Raw genomic sequence first — 22,141 nt, 5'->3', positions numbered from 1 at the left:
GAGGAGAACTCTGGCACTGCAGAGCACAATAAGCAATCATGTCTCTACTCCATCTTGTACTGCATGTAAGTGGAACCCCTTACATAAGTTATCTTCACATTTAAGATTCACAGTGTAGGCGTTCAAAACAAACAAAGGAGCAGATCGTTCACATAGGCAAGAATTTCTTTGTCTCTGTTCTTGAAATTGAGCAGCTGCCAGTATCAACAGAGCAGTTAAGTAGTGTAAACTGTGTTTGGAAATAATCCATAGTTTGGTCATGTTTTTGACACAGTTTATAATCAAAAGATAACTTGTTGAAAGAAACAAGGCTGCAGACATCGCAAGAAAAACACATGGTTCTGCTCAGGGATCTACCTTCAAATAACACACTCAGCTGCTGTCCAGTAACATTTCATGTTTCTTAGAAGTTCAACAGAAAATCTGCTTCAAAAATGTTATCTTCAAGACACTAACCAATCAGTGTGCATCAGAGACAATCCTCCTCCTGATACTGTTCTCTTCATTCCATATTCTCACCACTGACGATAAATCCATACCTGTGTCTTCATCAGTTTGCAGTCTGTCTCATGTGACAGCTCCTGAGTGTGCATGAGTTTTCATTTTGCTCATCTGGCATGTAAGCATTTTTTGTTTGAAAAGCAGATACAGCTCAAGTTGGTTCATACAAGTGGTTCTTCTCTACATGCATCAGTCAAACCAGTTAATGAAGCATTTTATCTGATGCCTTTTCCACCCTTTCTCAACTCCAACTTTATGCTTTTGTTGTATTTTTTATTAATGCCTACAATGTACCCACCTGTGAGGTGGGATGGATTATCTCAGCAAAGGAGAAGTGCTCACTATCACAGATTTAGACAGATTTGTGAACAATATTTGAGAGAAATGGTGATATTGTGTATGTGGAAAAAGTTTAAGATCTTTGAGTTCATCTCATAAAAAATAGTAGCAAAAACAAAAGAAGTGTTGCGTTTATATTTTTGTTGAGTGTATGAATGTATCTAGATCATGGAGCTGTTTTGTTAAGCCAAAGTGTTTTTGAAGGAAAGTCATTTTTAGATTATTTTCCCCAGTATTTGGTTTATGTTTTTGAACATCATAAAAAAGTTCTGGTGGGAGGGTTTTATGCATGTGATCATCTGCATGCTGCACTAATTCAACATCTTTGTTACTAATAGTGAGACCTGCAGCTGCAGATAAAGTTCTGGTGAACTTGATAAATAGAAACTAATCATATAATGACAAGTACGAATATGCAAACTGATCCCCTTAAACTGTATATTTCTTCTGTTCTTATCTGCAGAGTCAGCCCCATGATGGATATTTCACCTCTTCCATATGAAATAACAGTTATTACTGTAATCATCAGTATTAAAACTGGATAGAAGGGCAAAGACAAGGACTAGAACTTGGAACCAAAACAAACCTTTTACACAATACACATCTGTTTAAGTGACATAGTTGAACATAGAGTATGTAATCATCAGTATTTAAATTGTATGAAAGGGCAAAGACAAGGACCAGAAATTGGACCAAACCTGTACTTCTTCAGTGTGCAAGATTTAAGTCTATGTTCACAGTCATAAAAAACACTTCTGCAAACCTGATACACGTGTTACTGTTTATTTCAGTGACATGGTTGAACATACAGTATGGCTGATGTGTCTCTAAGAGGCTGTGCATGAAAGTGAAAATGCAAAAATCATGCAAAATTGAACAATTTCATTTATGCAAAGTTATTAGAATAGAGGGTATTTGAGTTACCATTGTGCAGAGCAAGCTACTTCTGTGATTCAAATAATAAACGCAAAGGTCATGTCCTTCAAGACTCCACCCACTTTTGCCACTTTGCACAAGGAGGAGATGTGACATTGGAATCTACACTACACACTAATTATATCAGTTAATGTGGTCTGAATGCAGAGCGCCTCCAAGAAATGCTAACTGATATGAATGTATTAACACACACTGACTTCACAGGAACTCTAAATGCATTACAAACCTTTGGTATAGTAGCCTGCACATGTAAGTCAACATAGATTGATGTTAGTTGTAAACACAGTGTGTGGATGCAACAAAAGCTGCTATGTATCTGCACCTGTAATTCCCTAATGTATTCGGAACTTTCATTAACCAACAATTTCTTTCACAACAACAATAATCAAGATAGATAGATAGATAGATACTTTATCAATCTCAAGAAAATTTAAGAAAATCTGAGCTGTATCATATTTATCAAGCTGTTAGTTAAGCTTTCAGTAGACAAAAGCAAAAACTCTGCATTAGATGTCACACCAGAACATCACAATAAGTGTGTGAATATCAGATGTCCTTCAGGGTGTCCCAATCTTCTTGGCCCTCCACAAAATAAGGAGGCCAGCTGGCTTTGACGCTGGGTCTCTCCTTCACCCGAGCGTGATACTCTCCCAGTTTAGGGTAACGCTCAGCAGACAACCTGTGGATCAGAAAGTAGCACATTTGAACTGCAACATCTACACACTGTGATGTAATTTACGGATTAGATCTCAAAGAAGTGCAAACATGTTCATTTCATTTGCGTTTTTCGCTGCCTTCAAATGGGGTTACTGTTAAGAATCCGCTAATGAGGCTCAAGTGCAGAGTAAGAGACACGACAAACAATAGAATGTAAAAGAAGACTTCTTGTACAACAGGAGTGATTCGGGTTACAGTCTATAACTGATAGCATACAACTACAAACGGAAGTGACTTAGGAGTCACGAGTGCAAAACTACAGAGGCTGAAACGGGTGTGCTCCAAAATACTGGTGGAATAATAACACTAGAATTTAACAGAACACCAAGAAGAATTAAGTGACCCTCGATATGGAAAACCTAGGCAGCTAAGCAGGGAAGTCAAAGCTGAATACAGCTACTAAACTAGTAACATTACTGGATGTCAAAAGGCAGGAATCAACTAGCAGGTCTGGCTCAGAAGCTAATAGGAACTTCGCTGAGTACTAAGACAGAGAGGGGGTACAGGAGGCCGTGACAGTGGAGAGTGGATGCGTGTGGCATCGCCGTGGCTTGTGAGGGTGGTGGTGCAGTGCTTTGAATCAGCTCAGCCAGGAGGAGGTCATGGTGAGGGTAAGGTTTAGAGTTAGGGCTGGAGGGGTGAGTAGGATTGGTGGTGGATCCAGAATACAGACGTGGATTCAGATGTCAGAGGCTTGGAGTAGGAAATCCGGGTGGAGGTATGAGGAGTCCAGAAAGGATTGGCAGGAATCAAAGCAAAGGGAGCTAGACTTGAATAGAGACTCAGAACTAATTGTAGACTGTTTGACAGTTGAGTGGTGTGTAGTGTCTGTCTTTATGGACAGAGAGGTAGTTGGCTTGGTCACTCCCATCTGCTCATGTGCCAGCTCCCACTGATTAGCTTGGCTGCAACCTCTCTGCCAGTGCCACATGCAAACACACCCACCTGAGCAGGAAAGTGAAGGGAGAGGGAAGGGAGAGCACTGCCACTACCTAGAGCCAGCAGCAGTTTATCATCTTCATGAAAACAGTGACTGAGAATTGTTGTATTCACAACTGTGGAAGCAGAAATTTTCCGAAAGTTTTGACTTCCGATATTGAAATTGTCAGTAGATATTCCCAACAGCCTCATCTTTCATTATGTCTTTTGTATTTCCTACATTACCTACTTGGTAGCATGCTAAATGGTTAGCCTTGGTGACTTCTAGACACTGACAATAACATTTGTTTTTCCAGTTCCTAGTAGCCGTGCTCTTCTGATACAGTTTGATACACTTGAACTCCAGTTATTTCAAGTACAAGACTTCCCATATCGCCCTCCGACAGACTGGCGACCTGTCCAGGGTGTCCCCTGCCTTCACCCGAGTCAGCTGGGAGAGGCTCCAGCATCCCCCGCGACCCTAGTAAGGATAAAGCGGTGTATAGAGGATGGATGGATGGATGGACTTCCCATATCACAATCAGAAGCTCATGAGACCCATTTGAAAGCAGCATCTCTTACAGTCTCGGTTTCTCTTACCCAAATCCAAAAAGAATACCAACAACTGGAAAAACAACCACATCGGCCAGTGTGAAAGACGGTCCCGCCAGGTAAGAGCCAGCACCCAGCTGGAAGGAAAAAAGTAATAAATACAGTTTGATTGCATCAGTGGATGTTGAGTCACTTTGTGTTTTCACTGCTCACCAACATACCTTCTGCAGGTATCCTTCCCAGAGGTTCAGCTCAGTGACCAGAGCCTCTCTGTTTCTCTTCACAGCTGAGTCGTGCCTCTCTCCTTCAGGGACGTAATATTCATAGTAGACAACAGCACCTAAAATCAGGAAACATTAAGGATACAGACATGTATTAACACATTCAGCAGACAGTGGCATTTTTACCAACAACTCATTGTTTAGAGGTGTACAGTACCTGTATAAACATAGATCAAGATACATAGTTTCAATTAATAGACTAGAATTACTGCTTTGTGGAGCTGCAATTTAGATCAATGTTTATTAAGATTTATAAAATATATTGTAAGCAGCGCAGACCAAAGTAATTTCAGAGGTGGGCGTCAACCCATAAAACCCATCAAAATTAGTGTCACCAGTTCAGTATCTTTCCAAATGTAAAATACAGTCACAATCTCCACTTCTGTTCCTAAGTTATGGTATTAAGGATTTAATAAATAACCAGTTTCTTCTTGGTCTTTTGGTCATGGATTTAAATCATACTTTAATCTGCCAGGAAGTTGATGCTTTGAAATAACAGACTGTTCTACTGCTAATTTAAATCAATAAAATACATAGTATGGAAAATATCAGGTGAAAACAATAATCCAAGTGTTATTTTGTCACCAAGAGGACTACCACCAAACTTTCATTCCTTACCGACTTTATCGTAGAATGTGGGACCTTCAAACATGCGCTGGTACATCAGAGCTTGTTGGTCGGTGTCATCTGGGATCAGTTTGGTTCCCTGGTTTTTAAACTGGCTCTGTTGTTAGGACAGGAAAGACATTTGAACTTTTGTCACAATTCATGATGCTGAGTGTAAAACTGCTTGTTGGAGCGACTCCCTCACCTCCAGGTAAAAACAGATGCCGTAGGATTCATTCACAATGATGTTTCCGTGTTTGAAAGATGGAAGCTGAAAAATAAACCAAGTTACAATGTGAGTGAGAAAGACTATTAAAAGCTTAACTTTTATTATGCATCATGCTTTCATGCTAATGCTACTGGAAACTAATTAGGACAACCTGTTGTGCTGTATTACAGGAAATATTAGGAACAATTACTCACTATAAAATCTTTTAAACCAGAGCCCTAGAGATAGTAAGAGTTGCGACACTCATGCTCTCGCAGCGGGGCGGTCACGTGGTTCATGTAAGCCTGAATAGTTCCAAACAGGCAGCGCTGTCATTTCCTTCTATGGGACTGAGCGGCGATTTCACGGTAAAAAAGGAATAAAATCACACCTCCAAGTACTTGATTGATTAGTAATTCATTTGAGTATGTATGTAAATGTCAGTTTTACATTTTGAGCCGTAAGGTGACATATTAAAGACACTTTTGGGGTTTGGGAGGGAATGTTTCACATTCGTGTTAGCATGGAAAATCGACTTTTACACAGAAACGTAAGATGATTGAAGATGTTAATTTTTGCCCAGCTGGAATATTGTATTTCCAGACAATGTCTATATTTTTCTGATTCACTTACCCATAGTCTAGGAGTTATTGAAAAGCAGAGTAACAACAGTCCATTCAGCAGATAGTGTCCAGCCACTTCTGATGAGGCAGGAGTTGACTCACTATAACCATTTTAAGACATACACAAAATATATATATTCAAGAATAACAACTCATTATGCTTTGATGAATGAAATAGTATGTTTTATTGACAATGGGAGAAACAATGAGGGTCTTCGTGTCTTCAGTGACTGCTCTCGGGATACTGGCAGACAGATAGATACGATAGATATTAATAAACATATTTGTTAAATACTTACAAGTATAAGTTTATGCATTATAAAGGGTTTCATATAAAGGACGTAGTCTTGACAATTAAAAAGAGGTAGCGATGTAGCTAGGTAGCTTTCAAAGAAGAGCTAACAAGCACAAGGCAATGCCTGAAAGTCGGTCATCTGCCAATATTCACAAATACAGATAAATGTATGCACCACAAAGGGCTTCTGATATAATATAAAGACGTTAAAATTAAAAAGAGGTAGCGACTCATCAACAGTTAATCCGTCAATATATCTCTGGAGATAACTTCACAGCTAACAGCAGAGTCGAGCTAAAAAAAAAAGTAGCAGAAATTCGGTCGTCTACCAAGATAAAAAATATATATAATTACGCTGCGCAAATACAAATAAAGCTCAGCATATGCATCATAAAGAGGCTCTGATAAAATATAGGCAGTTGACAATTCAAAAGAGGTAGGCATTTCATCAACTTACCTCCACATATACTCAACAACCTGCAGTGCAAATGAACGGCGGCTATCACTGTCGAAGCGGTGCTTGGAACTAAACAAGCCTCCGCAACCCGGAAGTAGACCGGAAGAAAGCGTACAAACGGCACCCTATGGGAGTGTCGCAACTCTTACTATCTCTGGAGCTCTGTTTTAAACAAAAACTGTGTTTAAAGGTTTTGTGACTGTGAAACTATCAACAGCAGGTGCACTTTTATTGCAACATGTCATGAAGCCCTGCATCAAACAACATGTCCTCCAAACCTCACATTAATTGAAAGGCTTATACTATCTTTGGCTTAATATTACTACATCTATTGTCAATGCACTTGACTTCATCATTGCTTGTATTCGTTAGCTTAGCTTATTTTTTATGGTGCCATAGCTAGTGAACAAAAGGATCTTTGATACTGATAAGGAGGAATAAACCTAACTGAAAAACGGAACACATGCCAAATTAAACAGTCCATTATTGTGATTTGGTAAAGCTATTCTGTTTGATTCAAACAGGTGAAGTTACATACCAATACTGGAAATCATTATATATCACATTTTTTGATAGGAGTTTGGTCTCAAGTACCTTACAGCGCAACAGTGCATAACTAATTCCTCCTAAGAGCATGAAACTGACAGGATGAATATGAGCCGATCATGGTGTGATAAGAAGAAGCAGAATTCATTTTTACTGTTATTATTGTGGTTGATATTACTGTTTTAATTAGATTGCTGTCCTTACCTGACCCCTCGGATTTATATCTAGCACTTCCTGGGATTTGTACTCCATTTTCTCAAAGGAGAGCAGTTTTTTGTCGTAGCCCTGCAGCCGCTTCTCCTCCAGCATGATCATCACCCTCCAGCAGGGAACAGAGCCAGTGCCCCACAGCAGAGTCATGTCCTTGGCCATGGTTTCAGTTCAAACAGCCTCACGATGACACCTTCTACAGTCCCTTAAGACACACAGAATGCACACGAAAGCTGGATGACTGAGCATAAGAAGACCAACATGGTAATTATTTACCCACTTCATTGGGTTATCAAACTTTGATAGAGTGCATACTGACACCTACTGACTGTTAGACAGAACTACAACTGTGAGATTTCAAAAACTTTATTTTCTTCATCTGATATTTCTGATGCACATAATTGATTGATTTCTTTAAATCAATTAACCCTTGTGTTGTCTTAGGTTCAAAAATGACCCAGCCACTATGTTTAATAGCATAGAAAACCCCCTAAATGACATTTTTTCAACTTGAAATTCGATGACCCAAACATTAGAAATGAGAAACATTTTTTTCGACAAAAAAAAGAAATGCTCCCTGCTGTTATGACATTTCACAGTGTCAGCTGCAAACATCATATTCCATGGAGATTCCTATCTGACCTCATCTGTCAGCCTGTCCATCACCACAGTGAACAAGAAGAGGCTCAGAGCTGATCCTTGATGCCGTCCCAACTTTATTCCTCTGCAGTTGCCACAACTCTGCACATCTTCATTGTTCTTAAAAATTGGTACCAGCACATCTCTCCTTCATTCCTCAGACATCTTCTCACTTTCTAAGATCTTGCTGGGCAACCTTGTCAAAAACACTACTGCCACCTCTCCTGGACACTTTCATACCTCCACAGGTATATGATCAAGACCAACTGTTACAAATACACTTTCAGAGCCTGAAGTGCAGGGTCAGAGACACGAAACAGGAAAAAGCGAAAAAGCAAAATTTATTTACAATAAAGGGTAGGACAAACAGGACTACAACTCCTGGTCAACAGGATGACAACAGGAAGTACTACAACAGAAAAAGCATAAAGATTAATTCCAAGTGGTGGCCCACTAGTGGTCAGGCGGAGTTACAAAAACCAGAATCTATAAAGAAAAATGCTGAAATCTACATCAACCCATGTAAGATAAGACCTAGAAAGGAGAGTAAGATGACAGAGAACTCGAACTATACATCTAACAAAATGAGCAACAAAATGGTCAGTCTAGAATTTAAGCAGAACCAACTAATAGGGAAAACTAAGTCTGGCTTGGAGATCAAGCAGGGAACTTAACTGGTGAGAAAAACAGAGAGAGGGTAAGAGAGTCTGTGACAGGGGAACGGTGGAATGTGGTGAGCGCCATGTGGCTAGAGGGGATGGGAAGGTGCGGAAGCAGAGGACTTCCCTCCAGCATGTGGGAATCCAGACAGATAGGGGGTGGATGGACGCAGACTGGGCCAGATTACCGGCAGAGATATGGACAGGTTGGTTGGCAGCGGGGAATCCAGGTGAGGCACGAGCAGGCAAGAGTCCAGACTGAAAGCATGGAAGACAATGTAAGTACACAGCAAGAGTAGAGGAGCGAGACTGAACAGGAAATTAATACGAACTGTGATTGTCCGGGTCTGCCAGGTCTGCCTTTATGGGAGACGAGGTGGTTGTCTTGATGTTTGGCCTTTGCCATCTCTACTTTCACCTTACACTGCATCTCCCTATACACCTGTCTACTCTTTTCAGTCCTCTTGCTGCCCCCCCCCCCCCTCTTCTTAGCTAACCTGTTTCTCTCTATACATGCCTGCACTTCCACATTCCACCACCAAGTTTCCTGATCAACTTTCCTTCCAGATGACGCTTCAAGTACTCTCCTACTTGTCTCCCTGATCCATCACATTCGCTGTAGTTGTTCAGCCATCTGGAAGCACCTACTGACCACTCAGAATCTGTCTCAACTCCTCCCTGAAAACCACACGACATACTTCCGTTGTCAGCTTCCACTACTTCGTCCTCTGCTCTGCCTTTGCTTTGCCCTCTTCATCTTCCTCACCAGTCATAGTACACACCACCACAGTATGCTGTCTGTCTACACTCACCAACCACTCCTTTGCATTCACTGATCTCCTTCAGATTACACTGTCTATACAAGATGTAGTCTACCTGTGAGCTCCTACCTTTGCTCGTATAAGTCACCCTAAGTTCCTAACTCTTCTGGAAGAAAATATACACGACAGCCTGTTATGATCAGTAGCTATCACTAGGTGTCGCTGCTGTCTGGACTGGCACTGTTTGAATGAGGCAGCAGCAGAAGGAGATGCTCTTTGTTTTATATGTGAACTCTGTCTTGCATGGCTACGGACTGCTAACAACAAATGTTCATCTTGAGCAACAGCAAACCTCTTCCATTACAATTCTACAATTCTACAATTTCATTTGGCAGACGCTTTTGTCCAAAGCGACGTACAACACAAGCAAGAATTCAGACATAAGGAAAAACCTGTAGTAAGTGCAAAAAGTGCTTCAAGTGCGATTGGTCAAAGGTTGCAGAAGAATTGCCAAGCGACCACCCCTTTTTTTTTTTTTTTTTTTTAATCTTTGTCAGCGCTAAATAAATGCTGGGTTTTGGACCACCTGACTTATTCTACCCCTAAGGTGGAGTCAGATTAATTGCCGAGGTGTTCTCTGAACAATTGAGTCTTCAATTATCTCTTAAAAGTAGAAAGGGACTCAGCAGAACGCACAGAGTTTGGTAGATTGTTCCACCATTTGGGAACAACAGAGGAAAAGAGTCTGGCTAGAGATATCGAGCCGTGCTGGGCTGGAAGCACCAGGCGTCTCTCACATGCAGAGCGAAGTGGGTGTGAAGGGGAGTAGACCTGTATCAGGGAATCACACAATCAAACAAAACACAACACACCCATTGCCATCCTTTTTGCAGAGTCTACCATCATCTATCTTTCTGCGATCCTATCCTGAAAATCAAAGGTGCCCATCACTTCCTTGTCACCTCTGTTGCCTGCACCAGTCACCACTATATCACTTCTGGGGATACTCTGCATTCCTTCGTCAAATTTCCGCCAGAATTTCTCCTTCTCTTCTAGATACAACACAAGCACCAATCTAGTGGCGAGAAAATAACCTGGATCAGTGCTGTGAAACAAGTTCAATTGTAACAGGACTTTGGTGCCTACAGGCAGTGCAGGATGTAATAGGATCTTTTTTTTTTCTTTTTTGCAGTCTCTCACATTAAAAAGTGTTCAGTGAAGAGTTGAGTTTTTACGCTTTCTTAAAGACTGAGGGGGACTCTGCACATCAAACAGAGTTTGGTGACTTATTCCACCACCAGGGAACCACAGAGAAGAGTCCAGCTATTGACTGACCCTGTTGTGGTGGATGTGTCGTTGTTTCTCTCTCTGGTGTCCATGATGTGCAGGTGAAGGAGAAAATGTCCGTGACACTGACTTTCTTTAAAAGTATTTTATTAAAAGAAAGAGCAGCATCAGTACAGACAGAACCTGCCTGGAAGGAGCCGGCCAATTGAATCCTCCTTGCTGGACAATGACCAGCAATCAGGTTTTATAGGTTTTCAACATATAGGAGGAGTTAAAACAAATGGTTCTTTGTTGCCTACCATATGGGGAAAGCAGAGAGCATCCCCAAACAACTCCCCCTTGTCTACAACAGCTGAAGAATCCCTAAATCAGTATTTTAGACAAAAGAACCTTCATAAAAACACCTCCAACAGGGCTCTGTAAACAGGAGAACACTTTCCCATGGCATGGGTTAAATATAATGCTGTTTCCATCTGTGGTCAGACACCAGAGCAAACACTACATATAACAAGCAACTCATATCAAATAGAACAAACAAAACAGATTCCAGTCTACTAACTTATTAAGTAATACATGTAACAGATCAGATACCACAGATGTATCAGGTGCCTTTTGTTGGCTGAGTGGAGTGACTAGAAGTACAGATCTGAATGAGAGAGTTCAGGCAGGAGGGAGCCGTTTTCAGTGTAGTTTTCAATACAAGCGTCAAGTTTTGACTTTTATGTGGACAGCAACTGGAAGTCAGTGAAGCAATCTGAACAGTGGGGTGACATGAGCTGTTTATGAGTGGTTGAAAACCAGACGCACTGCTGCATTCTGGATCATCTGCAGAGGTTTGACCGTGCATGCGGGGAGGCCTGCCGGTAAGGAGTTGCAGTAGTCGATACGTGATGTTACCAGACCCTGTATTAGGAGTTGTGCTGAATGTTCAGACAGGACGGGTCTGATCTTCACGATGTTGTACAGGACAAATCCACATGACCGAACAACAGAGGCCACATCAGGCTTTTGACTCAAAACCAATGCAGGTGGAGGCCACAGTCAAAAGAGTGACAAAACACACAAAGAGAGGAAGTCTGATTGTTAGCAGTGACAATTTTAATTAGTTTACCACAGGACTGAATTAGTGCATCATCTGAAAACCTTAGAAACACTGGGTGTTTGTGTATATATACGTTTCTGGGCATGGAGAGGTGAGTTGATAACATTCCTTTATGTGGTACATCCAAATAATTATTTTTCCACATAAAAATACTTTATTTCAAAGTACACACTTACATTACATTCGTACATATAAAGGACATGTGAGCTGAATAACAAAAAAAAATGAAGGTGGTACCAACATCAAACTGTTTCAATGGGTATTTCTGTTCTCAAATATAAATAAACTCAATCATAGATGTTTTTTAGTGTGAACATTCTTATCATTTACGGGATTATAGTTGAATCTCTCCTCCTTTTAACAGTTCGCAGAAAATTGCTCTTCATAGCAGAATCAAAGCGTAGTTTTTAAAAAAGAAGTGGGTACAAATCAAATCATAACAGGAACTTTTAGTGTGTCCACTGAGCAGGATTTAGATCTCAGACGGTTTTCAACATGTCCAGTCCGGGGGTGACTTGCCAGGTAGGAGGCCAAGTGGCTTTGATGCTGGGTCTGTCCTTCAGACTGTTGTAGTACTTTGTCAGTACGGGGTGACGCTCACTACTTAACCTACAGGGAAAAAAATTTGAAAAGTCATTGTGACACTTTAAATTGTGCAATTCTTACTGTTTTTTATTCCATCTTGACAAGCAGCTAATAGTCATTTTTGGTTCTTTAACCCACTTACCCAAGGCGGAACAGAAAGCCAACGGATGGGAAAAAAACAACATCAGCCAGTGTGAATTCTTTTCCAGCCAGACAACAGTCCTAGTAGAAAGAACACAAGAGTTTGAAAAAAATATGAGCATTAATAATTAAATATTTCACATCCATTATAGGTGAAAGTGCTTTTTTTAAAGATATAGTTTGACATTAAGCGATAGCTCCCTTTTGATGGTCTGATGCAAGATCAACACCAAGCTCCGGTCAGCTTATCTTAAGAAAACAGGACCAAACAGGCAGCCTGGCCATGCCCAAAGATAACAAAGTTTACTAAGCAGCACCTGCGAAACTCATGAATTGCCACATCAAATTTAATCTATGTGGCACTGACAGAACAATTAAAATAAAACAAAACTATTTGTGGTTTTACAGAGGTTTGTGGTCCGAACAGACAGTCATTGACCCCAATAAAGAAATGGTCCAGCATGTAATTTTTTAAATGGAATAATTAAAAGAAGCAATGGCAAGTTGTAGGTCTTGTTCCAGCCTTTTGTTACCTACAATAAGCCCATCAAATCAATGTTCTTGTCTAACTCTCAGATGTTAACCTTGCCAGCAAGTTGATTTCTCGCGATATTTGTGAGTTCACAAATCTCTCAAGAAAGCATCTTGTACCGCTCCCGCTTTCACTGTTCGGACAGAGCCAAGTTGGCACGGGCCAATCACGCAGCAGTATTCGTGTGTGGGGCGGGCTATCCGGGTGTGAAGACGACACCAAGCGTCAGTAGATCAAAACAAACATGGCAACGGAGGACAACGATCGTGTAGATGCTGCTATTAAGTCAGTTTTAACTGAATCTCCTATCGCTTCTTTGAAGGAAGAACAACGAGAGGCGCTTTGCGCATTTCTGGATGGTAAAGATGTTTGTGCTTTTTTCAAGCATCAAGACATTCACCTCTATCCTGCTAAGATTTAAAGTAAATTTTAAAGTACAATTTGTGATCATCCAGTTTAATGATGATACTTCGAGCAACACTCACATTAACATTTAATATGGCTAAGAAAAACAACAACAGTAATACAAAGTGCTGCTGCTGTATTTTAACATTATATTACAGCCTCTTGCTTATGAATGCTTCCTTAGGTTACACTCTGTAGTGTGTGGTGTGAGTGTTGAATCGTTTACCGATTTACTCAGGTATCCCTCCCACAGCTTGAGCTCAGCTGTTAGAGCCTCCCTGTTTCTCTGAACAGCAGAGTCGTGTCTCTCCACCTCTGGGACTCTGTAGTTGTAAAGGACAATCTCCGCTGGAAAATGTCAACAGGTATTTAGTTGTAACAACCATTTTCTGAGATATGAGGGCTATGAGGCTAATAAAAGAAATCTGTGCACATGTTGCATAACATGGACTCCCACATTGTGTTTGGGCCTTAGCTTCTTTTTACCAGCAGTGGCTGGGGTCAGTCAGGACATCATTATATAACATCGGCTTCACACTGAAGACACTAAAAACGGTTCAAATAAGAGTCTAAAACGTTGCATTCATCGATTGTGATGAACTGTCATTCCATCTATCTTAGTTTACCACCCTTCTTCAAGTAATAAAGTGCCCGGTCTCATGACTTTAGCTTTACATGTAAACCAATCTGAGCATGTGATGCTTTGTGGGATTAACAGGTGATCCTTCAATATCACTAGCTGTTGCAAGGGTTTAGGTTCATATATGCATAGATTTAATGCATTGTGTTGTCTTGACTTCATTCAGCATGTGTTTTGAACACCTCAGTCCCAAAGGGCAGAACTCTGCTTAAAAACAACTGCTAAGTCCAATAACTACCGGTATTACTGAGTTTTAGTAGCCTGGATAGTCTGTAAAAACTAACTAAATCCCAATGGTTCAGATGTAATTTGGAGAAACTTGCACTTGGTTGATTTTTTATTAAGATGAAGGATTTTCAAGGCCTAGCACAGAAGTCTTACCTCAGAAGACAAGAGACAAATATTTCAGTTATGCATATCAGGGTTAACATACCTATTTTCTGGTGGAGTGTCAAAACCTCAAACATGCGCTGGTACATCAGTGCTTGTGCATCGGGGGAATCGGGAATCAGCTTGGTTCCCTGGGACTTGTACTGGTTCTGTTGATGGAACAGAAAAAAGAGGAATTGTTATGAAGAAAATTTTGGCGTTTTGGTTTATTTTCCTCTGTGATGTAGGATGTCTCTTTGTCTGACAATCATAATAGCTCTCCTACTTATTAACTCCTTGGTTGCATGAATCTCTACTGGAAAATGTCAACAGGAATTTAATATTAATTAACTAACGAGAGCCAAGTTCAAGACCTCGGCCAAGTTCTCACCTCCAGGAACAAACAGGCAGCGCAGGATTCATTCAGGATATGTTTCCCACATTTGAAGGCAGGAAGCTTTAAGACAGACAGGGGGGAATTAAAAATTTAAATAAATACTTAAATTCAAGTCTATGTAACATAAATTATTTAATTAAAAAAGCAGACTGAAGTTGTGAGAGGATTTGACTGGTTTCTAGGCAAACAAGTTTTACTTCAACCCACCTGACCTCTGGGGTTTATGTCCAGGACTTCCTGGGACTTGTGCTCCATTTTCTCAAAGGAGAGCAGTTTCTGGTTGTAGCCCTTCAGCTGCTTCTCCTCCAGCATGATCATCACCCTCCAGCAGGGAGCAGAGCCGGAGGCCCACAGCAGAGTCATGTCCTTGGCCATGGTTTCAGAGTGAAGTACAACAGCTGACAGAAGACGTTGTGGCTGGTAAATGAAGCAAGGAGTGGAACCGATACGCACAGAAGGCTGGTTTTATTTCAAGCTCCAGCCCACCACATCCGGACTGGTGGAATTTATTCCCATCCCATTTTTGAGCTGTCACCAACGATCTGGAGTCAAGGAAGTTAGAATAGTTAACGCCCTGTCTAAATAGGTTAAACGGTGCTCCTTTTGTCAACCCAGTGCAGTGTGATGCATTACTGAAAGTGTACATTTCAATCCCCACACTGCACAGTTGGCTTTATTAAACTATTCTATGTAGATTATTGTCCACCCAGCTGCTTATATCAACAGGCACTGACAAAGTCATGTGAGGAGGAGTGAGTTCTCTTGCTTTGTGTCTAAACTCGTTGGCTTTAGCATGCAGCTCACATAAAAAAACAAAAGGAAATCCAGCACAAAAACAAGACTGTATCGTGCACTGATGCAAATTGAAATAAAAAGCTTCTGTGTGCTGAAACTTTAAATATTTATTAGCCTGTTTCTTGAAGTAAGTCATCGATCATGACATCAAAGTTTCTGGTAGACTTTGTTGGTTTGAGTTGGGTTGATTCAAGCTGGATGTTGATTTCTTGTTGTATAGAGGGACTGGCTGCAAGAAACTCTACATCAGGTCTCATTTTTTAGTATGGAAGCCAGCATGTTTTCATGGTTATTCTGACCCACCACCCAGTGTGCAGTTGTGTCACAGACACAATGGTGTTGAATCACAAGCTTCAGCTGCCAAGAGCACACATACATGTGATTTCATCATGTAAACAAAGCTGAAGGCACAACATTATTATGAAGCCCCATGTCTAAGTTGTATCCATACTGCATACAGAAAGACAAAAGAAAAAGTATGATTTAAAAAGCAGTGTTCATGTACACACATGGATTGATTGGGAGGTGAGATGCAGCTTAAAACACATGCAGGTGGAGGCCACAGTCAAAAGTGTGAGAAAACATACAAAGAGAGAAAGTCTGATTGGTAGCAGTGACAACTTTAATTAGTTTACCACAGGACTAAATTAGTGCATCGAAAAACCTGTGTGTGTATATATGCGTTTCTGAGTTAGGAGAGGTGAGCTGATAACTCTTACATTACATACGTACATATCAGGGGCATAGGAGCTGGATAAGTAAAACATGAAGGTGGTACCAACATTAAACTGAATTAGTGGAGATTTTTATTCTCACATATAAATAGACCCAATCATACATGTTATTTAGTGTGAACATTATTTTATCTTTTACTAGATAAAAATTGAGTTTCTCCTCTTTTTACACTTTGCAGAAAACTGCTTTTCATAGCAGAAGCAAAGCCTTTTTTTAAGTAGTGCAATGCAAGGAGTGGTTACAGATCAAATCATGACAGGAACCATTAGTGTGTCCACTGAGCAGGATTTGGATCTCAGACGGTATTCATGATGCCTGGTCCGGGGGTGGTTTGCCAGTGAGGAGGCCAGGTGGCTTTGATGCTGGGTCTGTCCTTCAGACTGCTGTAGTATTTTTCCAGTGCAGGGTAACGCTCACTACTTAACCTACGGGAGAAAAAAAATAAGAGAAAATTCATTATGACGCTTTAAATTGTGCAATTGTTTCTGTTCATTACTCCATCCAGATTAGCAGCTAATAGTAATTTTTGGTTCTTTAACCCACTTACCCAAGGCGGAATAGAAAAGCAACGCTTGGGAAAAAAACAACATCAGCCAGTGTGAATTCTTTTCCAGCCAGACAACAGTCCTCGAAGAGAGAACACAAGAGTTTATGGAGAATGCCAGCATTAATAATTAAATATTTCACATCTAGTATTGGTGAAAGTGTCTTTTAAAGATATAGTCTCATGTTAAGCGAAAGCTCTCTTTTGATGGCCTGATGGAAGATCAACAACAAGCTTTGGTGAGCTTGTCTTAAGAAAATAGAGTCAAACAGGCAGCCTGGCTATGTCCAAAGATAACAAAGTTTACCAAGCGGCACCTGTGAAACTCATGAATTACCACATCACATTTAATCTGTGTGGCACTGACAGAACAACAACTCAAACTAGACAATTCCCGCTCGCGGAAATCGCAGGAGGGGCTCGGGCTGGGCGCCCGTCGGGCCCTCGCACGACCCCCATCCGGAGCGGCCATGGGAGAGGCGTATTTCGTCGTTTTCCGGTCTGTCACAGGCTTTTTTTTGAAATTGTGCGGTGTTTTATTTTGAAAGGCAGAGACAGGAAGATCTCACCTGGTCAAAAGTTGGATTGGAGTAACTGTAAAGGCTGTGTGATGCTGAGAGGTTTAACTGATTTTCAGGCTGACATGCAGCTCCTGTGGCGGTATTGGGTGTGAGTGTTTCATTACAATAGGCGCCCTATTTTGCATTGAGCCTTATGGGGGCACGATTACGGTTCCCACGTCAATTAAGGGCTGGCGCGTCACGTAACAATGTGCCAGGTGAATAATGTCGGACTCATATGAATATAGAGATTGTTTACTATAGTCTGTGAAAGGATTGTCTGTGTAGTATGTACCGTTGGGCCCGGATGGCAATTTAACCCAAAAACCCCCCGACTGATTTCGTCCCTGTCACTGTGCACACTCTAGGACCAGAGGAGCACATGCTGTAAGAGGGGCTTTTTTGCTCAACCCAGGGGTTTTTGGAGGCTTCTCTATGGGCAACCATAAATCTCACTGTCACAATATATACATGCCTGAAAAGAAGAGACTTGGGTTTTTTTTTTTAAAGAGTAAACTGAAGTGTCTAGGTGAAAGTATGGCGAAGCATTTGTGAAAACAGGTGACTTTTAAGTCTGAGTGATTCAGTCTCCCCATTCATTAGGGGCTCAGGCATGTACATGCCCCGAGCCACTACTGTTCTCCCGCAGGATTTCTTATTCTTCTTCCGCCTAAAACTTTGGCTCGCTACTCCTCCTAGAGCTTTGAGAAATCACACACAAATTATATATCAGCTCGTGCGGTTTTATTGGGAGTCGATGGCTATGACTTTTCTAAGACATTCATTCATATTTGCCAGAGTTATGAGCAAAAAACTTTCACCTAGAGACTTCATTTTAGTCTTAAAAAAAAAACCAAGTCTCTTCTTTTCAGGCATGTATATATTGTGATGGTGGGATTTATGGTTTTCCATAGAGGAGCCTCCAAAAACCCCTGGGTTGAGCAAAAAATCTCCTGTTAGAGCGTGTGCTGCTCTGGTCCCAGAGTGTGGAGAGACACGAAATCAGTCAGGTTTTTTTTGGCTTAAATCGCCATCCTGGCCAAACGGTGCATACTACATGGACAATCCTTTCACAGAATATAGTAAACACTCTCTATATTCAGGTGAGTCCGACATTATTCACCTGGCACATTGTTACGTGATGCGCCAGTGCTTAATTGACGTGGGAACCGCAATCGGGCGCTGCAGCTGAGGCGTCACTAGGTGTGAGACTGAAGAAGTCGGCAGATAGACTTGCCAGCATCTATCACTGATAGCTCAACAGGTTGAGTTGTTGCCTTCGGTGTGGCGGTTGTGAATTCGAGCCCAGCTCGTGCCACTTTGCTGCCATTCTTCGACATTTTCTCAAAGTGATAGCTTATGAACTACGCGGAAGCGTATGACAAAAGCCGGCGGGCCGCACCAATGCTAAACTTTGATCTCAAGTAGAGGGCCACAAAATATCGTCCCGTGGGCCGCAGTTGGAGAGCAGTTGAGAAGCACTGCTGCAGAGGGTCACTAGGTTTCAAGGACAGGGGGGCTTAGCCCCCAGGTGATGCACAGGATGTGAGCGAACATTTAATATTACAGCTAACAAAAACCTCTCAGCTTCACACAGCCTTTAGAGCAGGGGTCCCCAAACTTTTTCCTGTGAGGGCCACACAACTTTTCCCTTCTCCGGTGGGGGGCCAGGGTCAGTTTGTAACAGAAAAAGTGTGATGATCGCAGGGGTGCCTAAACATAAACATTGTTCTCCAGAAAGCCACACATAACCAAATATTAATAACCCTTTCCGGGATCTTCACAGAAAAAAAAGTCAGGAAATATATAATAACACCATTAATGACATAAATAACACTATTTATGAATTAATAATAATAACCAAATAACTAGACCCTCCAGAAAAACGCGATTATGCGATCGCATGAATTCCCGCATTAATCACCAAAATGCCGCTGATTATGCGGGGGTCAATTATTTCCCAAAAGGCCGCATAATCCCCGCAAAACAGCGCATAATTCCAGCAAGAATCTCACATTTCCACGAAAAAAAAGAGAAATATGCGGGTCCCTCTTGATTTCATAATTTCCGCATAAAATGAGAAAACTATAACCAATAAAAATGGAGTTGTGAGTGAGTTTTTATGTGACGCCCGGCCTGATGTCAGTATATGCCTCTCCCGTGGCCGCTCCGGATGGGGTTGCGTGAGGGCCCGACGGGCGCCTGGCCCGAGCCCCTCCCACGATTTCCGCGAGCGGGAATTGTCTAGTTGTGTATGTGAAAATCAAAGCAGTTTTTTGCTCATAACTCTGGCAAATATGAATGAATGTCTTAGAAAAGTCATAGCCATCAATTCCCGATAAAACCGCACGAGCTGATATATAATTTGTGTGTGATTTCTCAAAGCCCTAGGAGGAGTAGCGAGCCAAAGTTTTAGGTGGAAGAAGAATAAGAAACCCCGCGGGAGAGCAATAGTGGCTCGGGGCATGTCCATGCCCGAGCCCCTAATAAAACAAACTTTTTGTGATTTTACAGAGGTTTGTGGTCCGAACAGACAGACACTGCACCCAATGAAGAAATGGTCCAATAGCCGACAGAATTTTTTTTATATAGAATAATTAAAAGAAACAACAGCAAGATGTCCAAAGATATCCCCACTTGGTGCAGCCTTTTGCTACCTGTTCTAAGCCCAACTTATCAATGTTCTCATGTAAATCTCTGATGTAGTGAATGAGCATTTTCATTAAAGTGCTGAGCTGTTCCTGAAGCATGAAGTCATTTACCTCCATCCTGTTCAGATAAAAGTTCAATTTTTGTCTCTCAGATCATCCAGTTTCGTTATGATTCTTGAAGCAGCACTTACGTTAACATTTAATACGACTAAGAAAAAAATAACAGCAATACAAATTGCTGCTGCTGTACTGTAACATTATATTACAGCCTCTTGCTTATTAAGACCTCCTTAGGTTACACTCTGTAGTGTGTGGTGTGAATGTTGAAGTGTTTACCATTTTTTTCAGGTATCCCTCCCACAGCTTGAGCTCAGTTGTCAGACCCTCCTTATTTCTCTGAACAGCAGAGTCGTGTCTCTCCCCCTCTGGGACTCTGTTGTTGTAGGTGACAATCTCCACTGGAAAATATCAACAGGTATTTAGTTGTAACAACCATTTTCTGAGATATGAAGGCTATGAGACTAATCATTATATAACATCGGCTTCACACAGAGGACAGTAAAAAGGGTTCAAATAAGAACCTGAAGTGGTGCATTCATCGATAACCTGGGATTACAGCTATCTTAGTTTAGCAACCGTCCTCAAGAAATAAAACACCAGGTCTCACGATTTTAGCTTTACATGCAAACCAATCTGAGCACCTAATAGTTTGTGGGATAAACATGTGACCCTTCACCATCACTACCTATTACAAGGGCTTAGGTTCATGGATACATAGATTTAATTCATTGTGTCGTCTTGACTTCATTCAGCATGTGTTTTGAACACCTCAGTCCCAAAATAAGTTCCATAACTATTCCTGAGGTTGAGTTTTAGTAGCCTGGATAGTCTGTAAAAACTCACTAATTCCAAGTGGTTTCAATGTAATTTGGAGAAACTTGCACCATTTGGTCCATTTTTTATTAAGATGAAGCATTTTCAGGGTGAGCACAGAAGTCTTACCTAGCAAAACAAAAGCCAAATACTTCAGTTATGCATATAAGGGTGAACATACCTATTTTCTGATGGAGTGTCAAAACCTCAAACATGCGCTGGTACATCAGTGCTTGTGCATCGGGGGTGTCGGGAATCAGCTTGGTTCCCTGGGACTTGTACTGGTTCTGTTGATGGAACAGAAAAAAGAGAAACTGTCATTAAGAACAGCATGAAGTTTCGGTTTCTTCTCCTATGGTGTAGGATGTCTCTTTGTCTGATAAGCAGAATAGCCCTCCTACTAATTAACTCCTTTACTGCATGAAATATTAACTAGATCCAGATTAACTAGAACTTGTTCTTACCTCCAGGAAAAAGCAGGCGGCGTAGGACTCATTCAGGATATGTTTCCCACATTTGAAGGCAGGAAGCTTGAAGACAGACAGGGGGGAATTAAAAACTAAAATAATTACTTTAAGATCCAGCATGTGTAACATAAATCAATGAATTAAAAAAATAGGCAGACTGACGTTGTGAGAGGATTTGACTGGTTTCTAGGTAAACGGCTAGTTTGACTTCAACCCACCTGACCTCTGGGGTTTATGTCCAGGACTTCCTGGGATTTGTGCTCCTTTTTCTCAAAGGAGATCAGTTTTTGGTTGTAGCCCTTCAGCTGCTTCTCCTCCAGCATGATCATCACCCTCCAGCCCTGAGGAGAACCGGAGCCCCACAGCAGAGTCATGTCCTTGGCCATGGTTTCAGAGTGAAGTGCAACAACTGACAGAAGACACAAGACGTTGTGGTTGGAGAACGAAATGCGGAGTGGAACTGAAATGCAGAGAAATTTGGCTTTATTCCAAGCTCCAGCCCACCACATCCGGATTGGTGGAATTTAGTCCCATCCCATTTTTGTGTTATCACCAAAGATCTGTGAGAATAGCAGATGCCCAGTCTAAGTAGATTCAACGGTGCTCCTTCTGCCAACCCAGGGCAGCGTGATGCATTACTGAATGTGTACATTTCAATCCCCACACTGCACAGTTGACTTTATTCAACTATTTTATGTGGATTATTATACATCCAGCTGCTTATATCAACAGGCACTGACAAAGTCATGTGAGGAGGAGTGAGTTCTCTTGCTTTGTGTCTACACTCTTTGACTTTGGCATGCAGCTCAC

The 22,141-nt window shown here is 41.3% G+C and overlaps 2 protein-coding genes across 6 annotated transcripts; both read right to left on the bottom strand.

Moving 5' to 3' along the window:
- Nucleotides 1-1,609: 1,609 nt before the first annotated feature.
- LOC110970014 (glutathione S-transferase A-like) lies at nt 1,610-7,475 on the bottom strand. Of its 2 annotated transcripts, none has more exons than XM_051955685.1 (6): nt 7,184-7,473; nt 5,056-5,121; nt 4,863-4,968; nt 4,185-4,303; nt 4,012-4,100; nt 1,610-2,455 (listed from the first exon to the last, which is right to left on the bottom strand). In XM_051955685.1, exons 1-6 carry the CDS (start codon nt 7,349-7,351, stop codon nt 2,323-2,325), a joined length of 681 nt encoding a protein of 226 aa, XP_051811645.1. In that variant the 5' UTR covers nt 7,352-7,473; the 3' UTR covers nt 1,610-2,322. The 2 variants fall into 2 exon arrangements, with proteins under 2 accessions (XP_051811645.1, XP_051811646.1); XM_051955686.1 differs by lacking the exon at nt 1,610-2,455 and adding an exon at nt 2,481-3,892 and having other exon boundaries at nt 7,184-7,475.
- Nucleotides 7,476-11,610: 4,135 nt separating this feature from the next.
- LOC110972814 (glutathione S-transferase A-like) lies at nt 11,611-21,813 on the bottom strand. Of its 4 annotated transcripts, none has more exons than XM_051955674.1 (6): nt 21,550-21,813; nt 14,701-14,766; nt 14,374-14,479; nt 13,527-13,648; nt 12,365-12,444; nt 11,611-12,246 (listed from the first exon to the last, which is right to left on the bottom strand). In XM_051955674.1, exons 1-6 carry the CDS (start codon nt 21,715-21,717, stop codon nt 12,117-12,119), a joined length of 672 nt encoding a protein of 223 aa, XP_051811634.1. In that variant the 5' UTR covers nt 21,718-21,813; the 3' UTR covers nt 11,611-12,116. The 4 variants fall into 4 exon arrangements, with proteins under 4 accessions (XP_051811634.1, XP_051811635.1, XP_051811633.1 ...); XM_051955675.1 differs by lacking the exon at nt 21,550-21,813 and adding an exon at nt 14,914-15,526; XM_051955673.1 differs by lacking the exons at nt 11,611-12,246; nt 12,365-12,444; nt 13,527-13,648; nt 14,374-14,479; nt 14,701-14,766 and adding exons at nt 16,101-16,661; nt 16,784-16,863; nt 20,328-20,449; nt 21,046-21,151; nt 21,329-21,394 and having other exon boundaries at nt 21,550-21,793.
- Between the last annotated feature and the right edge of the window lie 328 nt (nt 21,814-22,141).

The sequence above is a fragment of the Acanthochromis polyacanthus genome, chromosome 11 (assembly GCF_021347895.1).
Source record: "Acanthochromis polyacanthus isolate Apoly-LR-REF ecotype Palm Island chromosome 11, KAUST_Apoly_ChrSc, whole genome shotgun sequence".
Classification (NCBI taxonomy): Eukaryota; Metazoa; Chordata; class Actinopteri; family Pomacentridae; genus Acanthochromis; species Acanthochromis polyacanthus.
This window is presented reverse-complemented; position numbering and strand designations above follow the sequence as displayed.

Bases quoted from the DNA above. Each gene is read 5' to 3' on its own strand.
- LOC110970014 (XM_051955685.1), bottom strand. From the start codon at position 7,351: ATGGCCAAGGACATGACTCTGCTGTGGGGCACTGGCTCTGTTCCCTGC. The intron at 4,969-5,055 runs GTGAGGGAGTCG...TCCTAACAACAG, and splicing joins GCATCTGTTTTTACCTGGAG to AGCCAGTTTAAAAACCAGGG. The intron at 2,456-4,011 runs GTAAGAGAAACC...TCTGATCCACAG, and splicing joins GGTATTCTTTTTGGATTTGG to GTTGTCTGCTGAGCGTTACC.
- LOC110972814 (XM_051955674.1), bottom strand. From the start codon at position 21,717: ATGGCCAAGGACATGACTCTGCTGTGGGGCTCCGGTTCTCCTCAGGGC. The intron at 12,445-13,526 runs GTAAACGATTCA...TCTTTCTACTAG, and splicing joins AGGGATACCTGAGTAAATCG to GACTGTTGTCTGGCTGGAAA. The intron at 12,247-12,364 runs GTAAGTGGGTTA...TTTTCCCTGTAG, and splicing joins GGCTTTCTGTTCCGCCTTGG to GTTAAGTAGTGAGCGTCACC.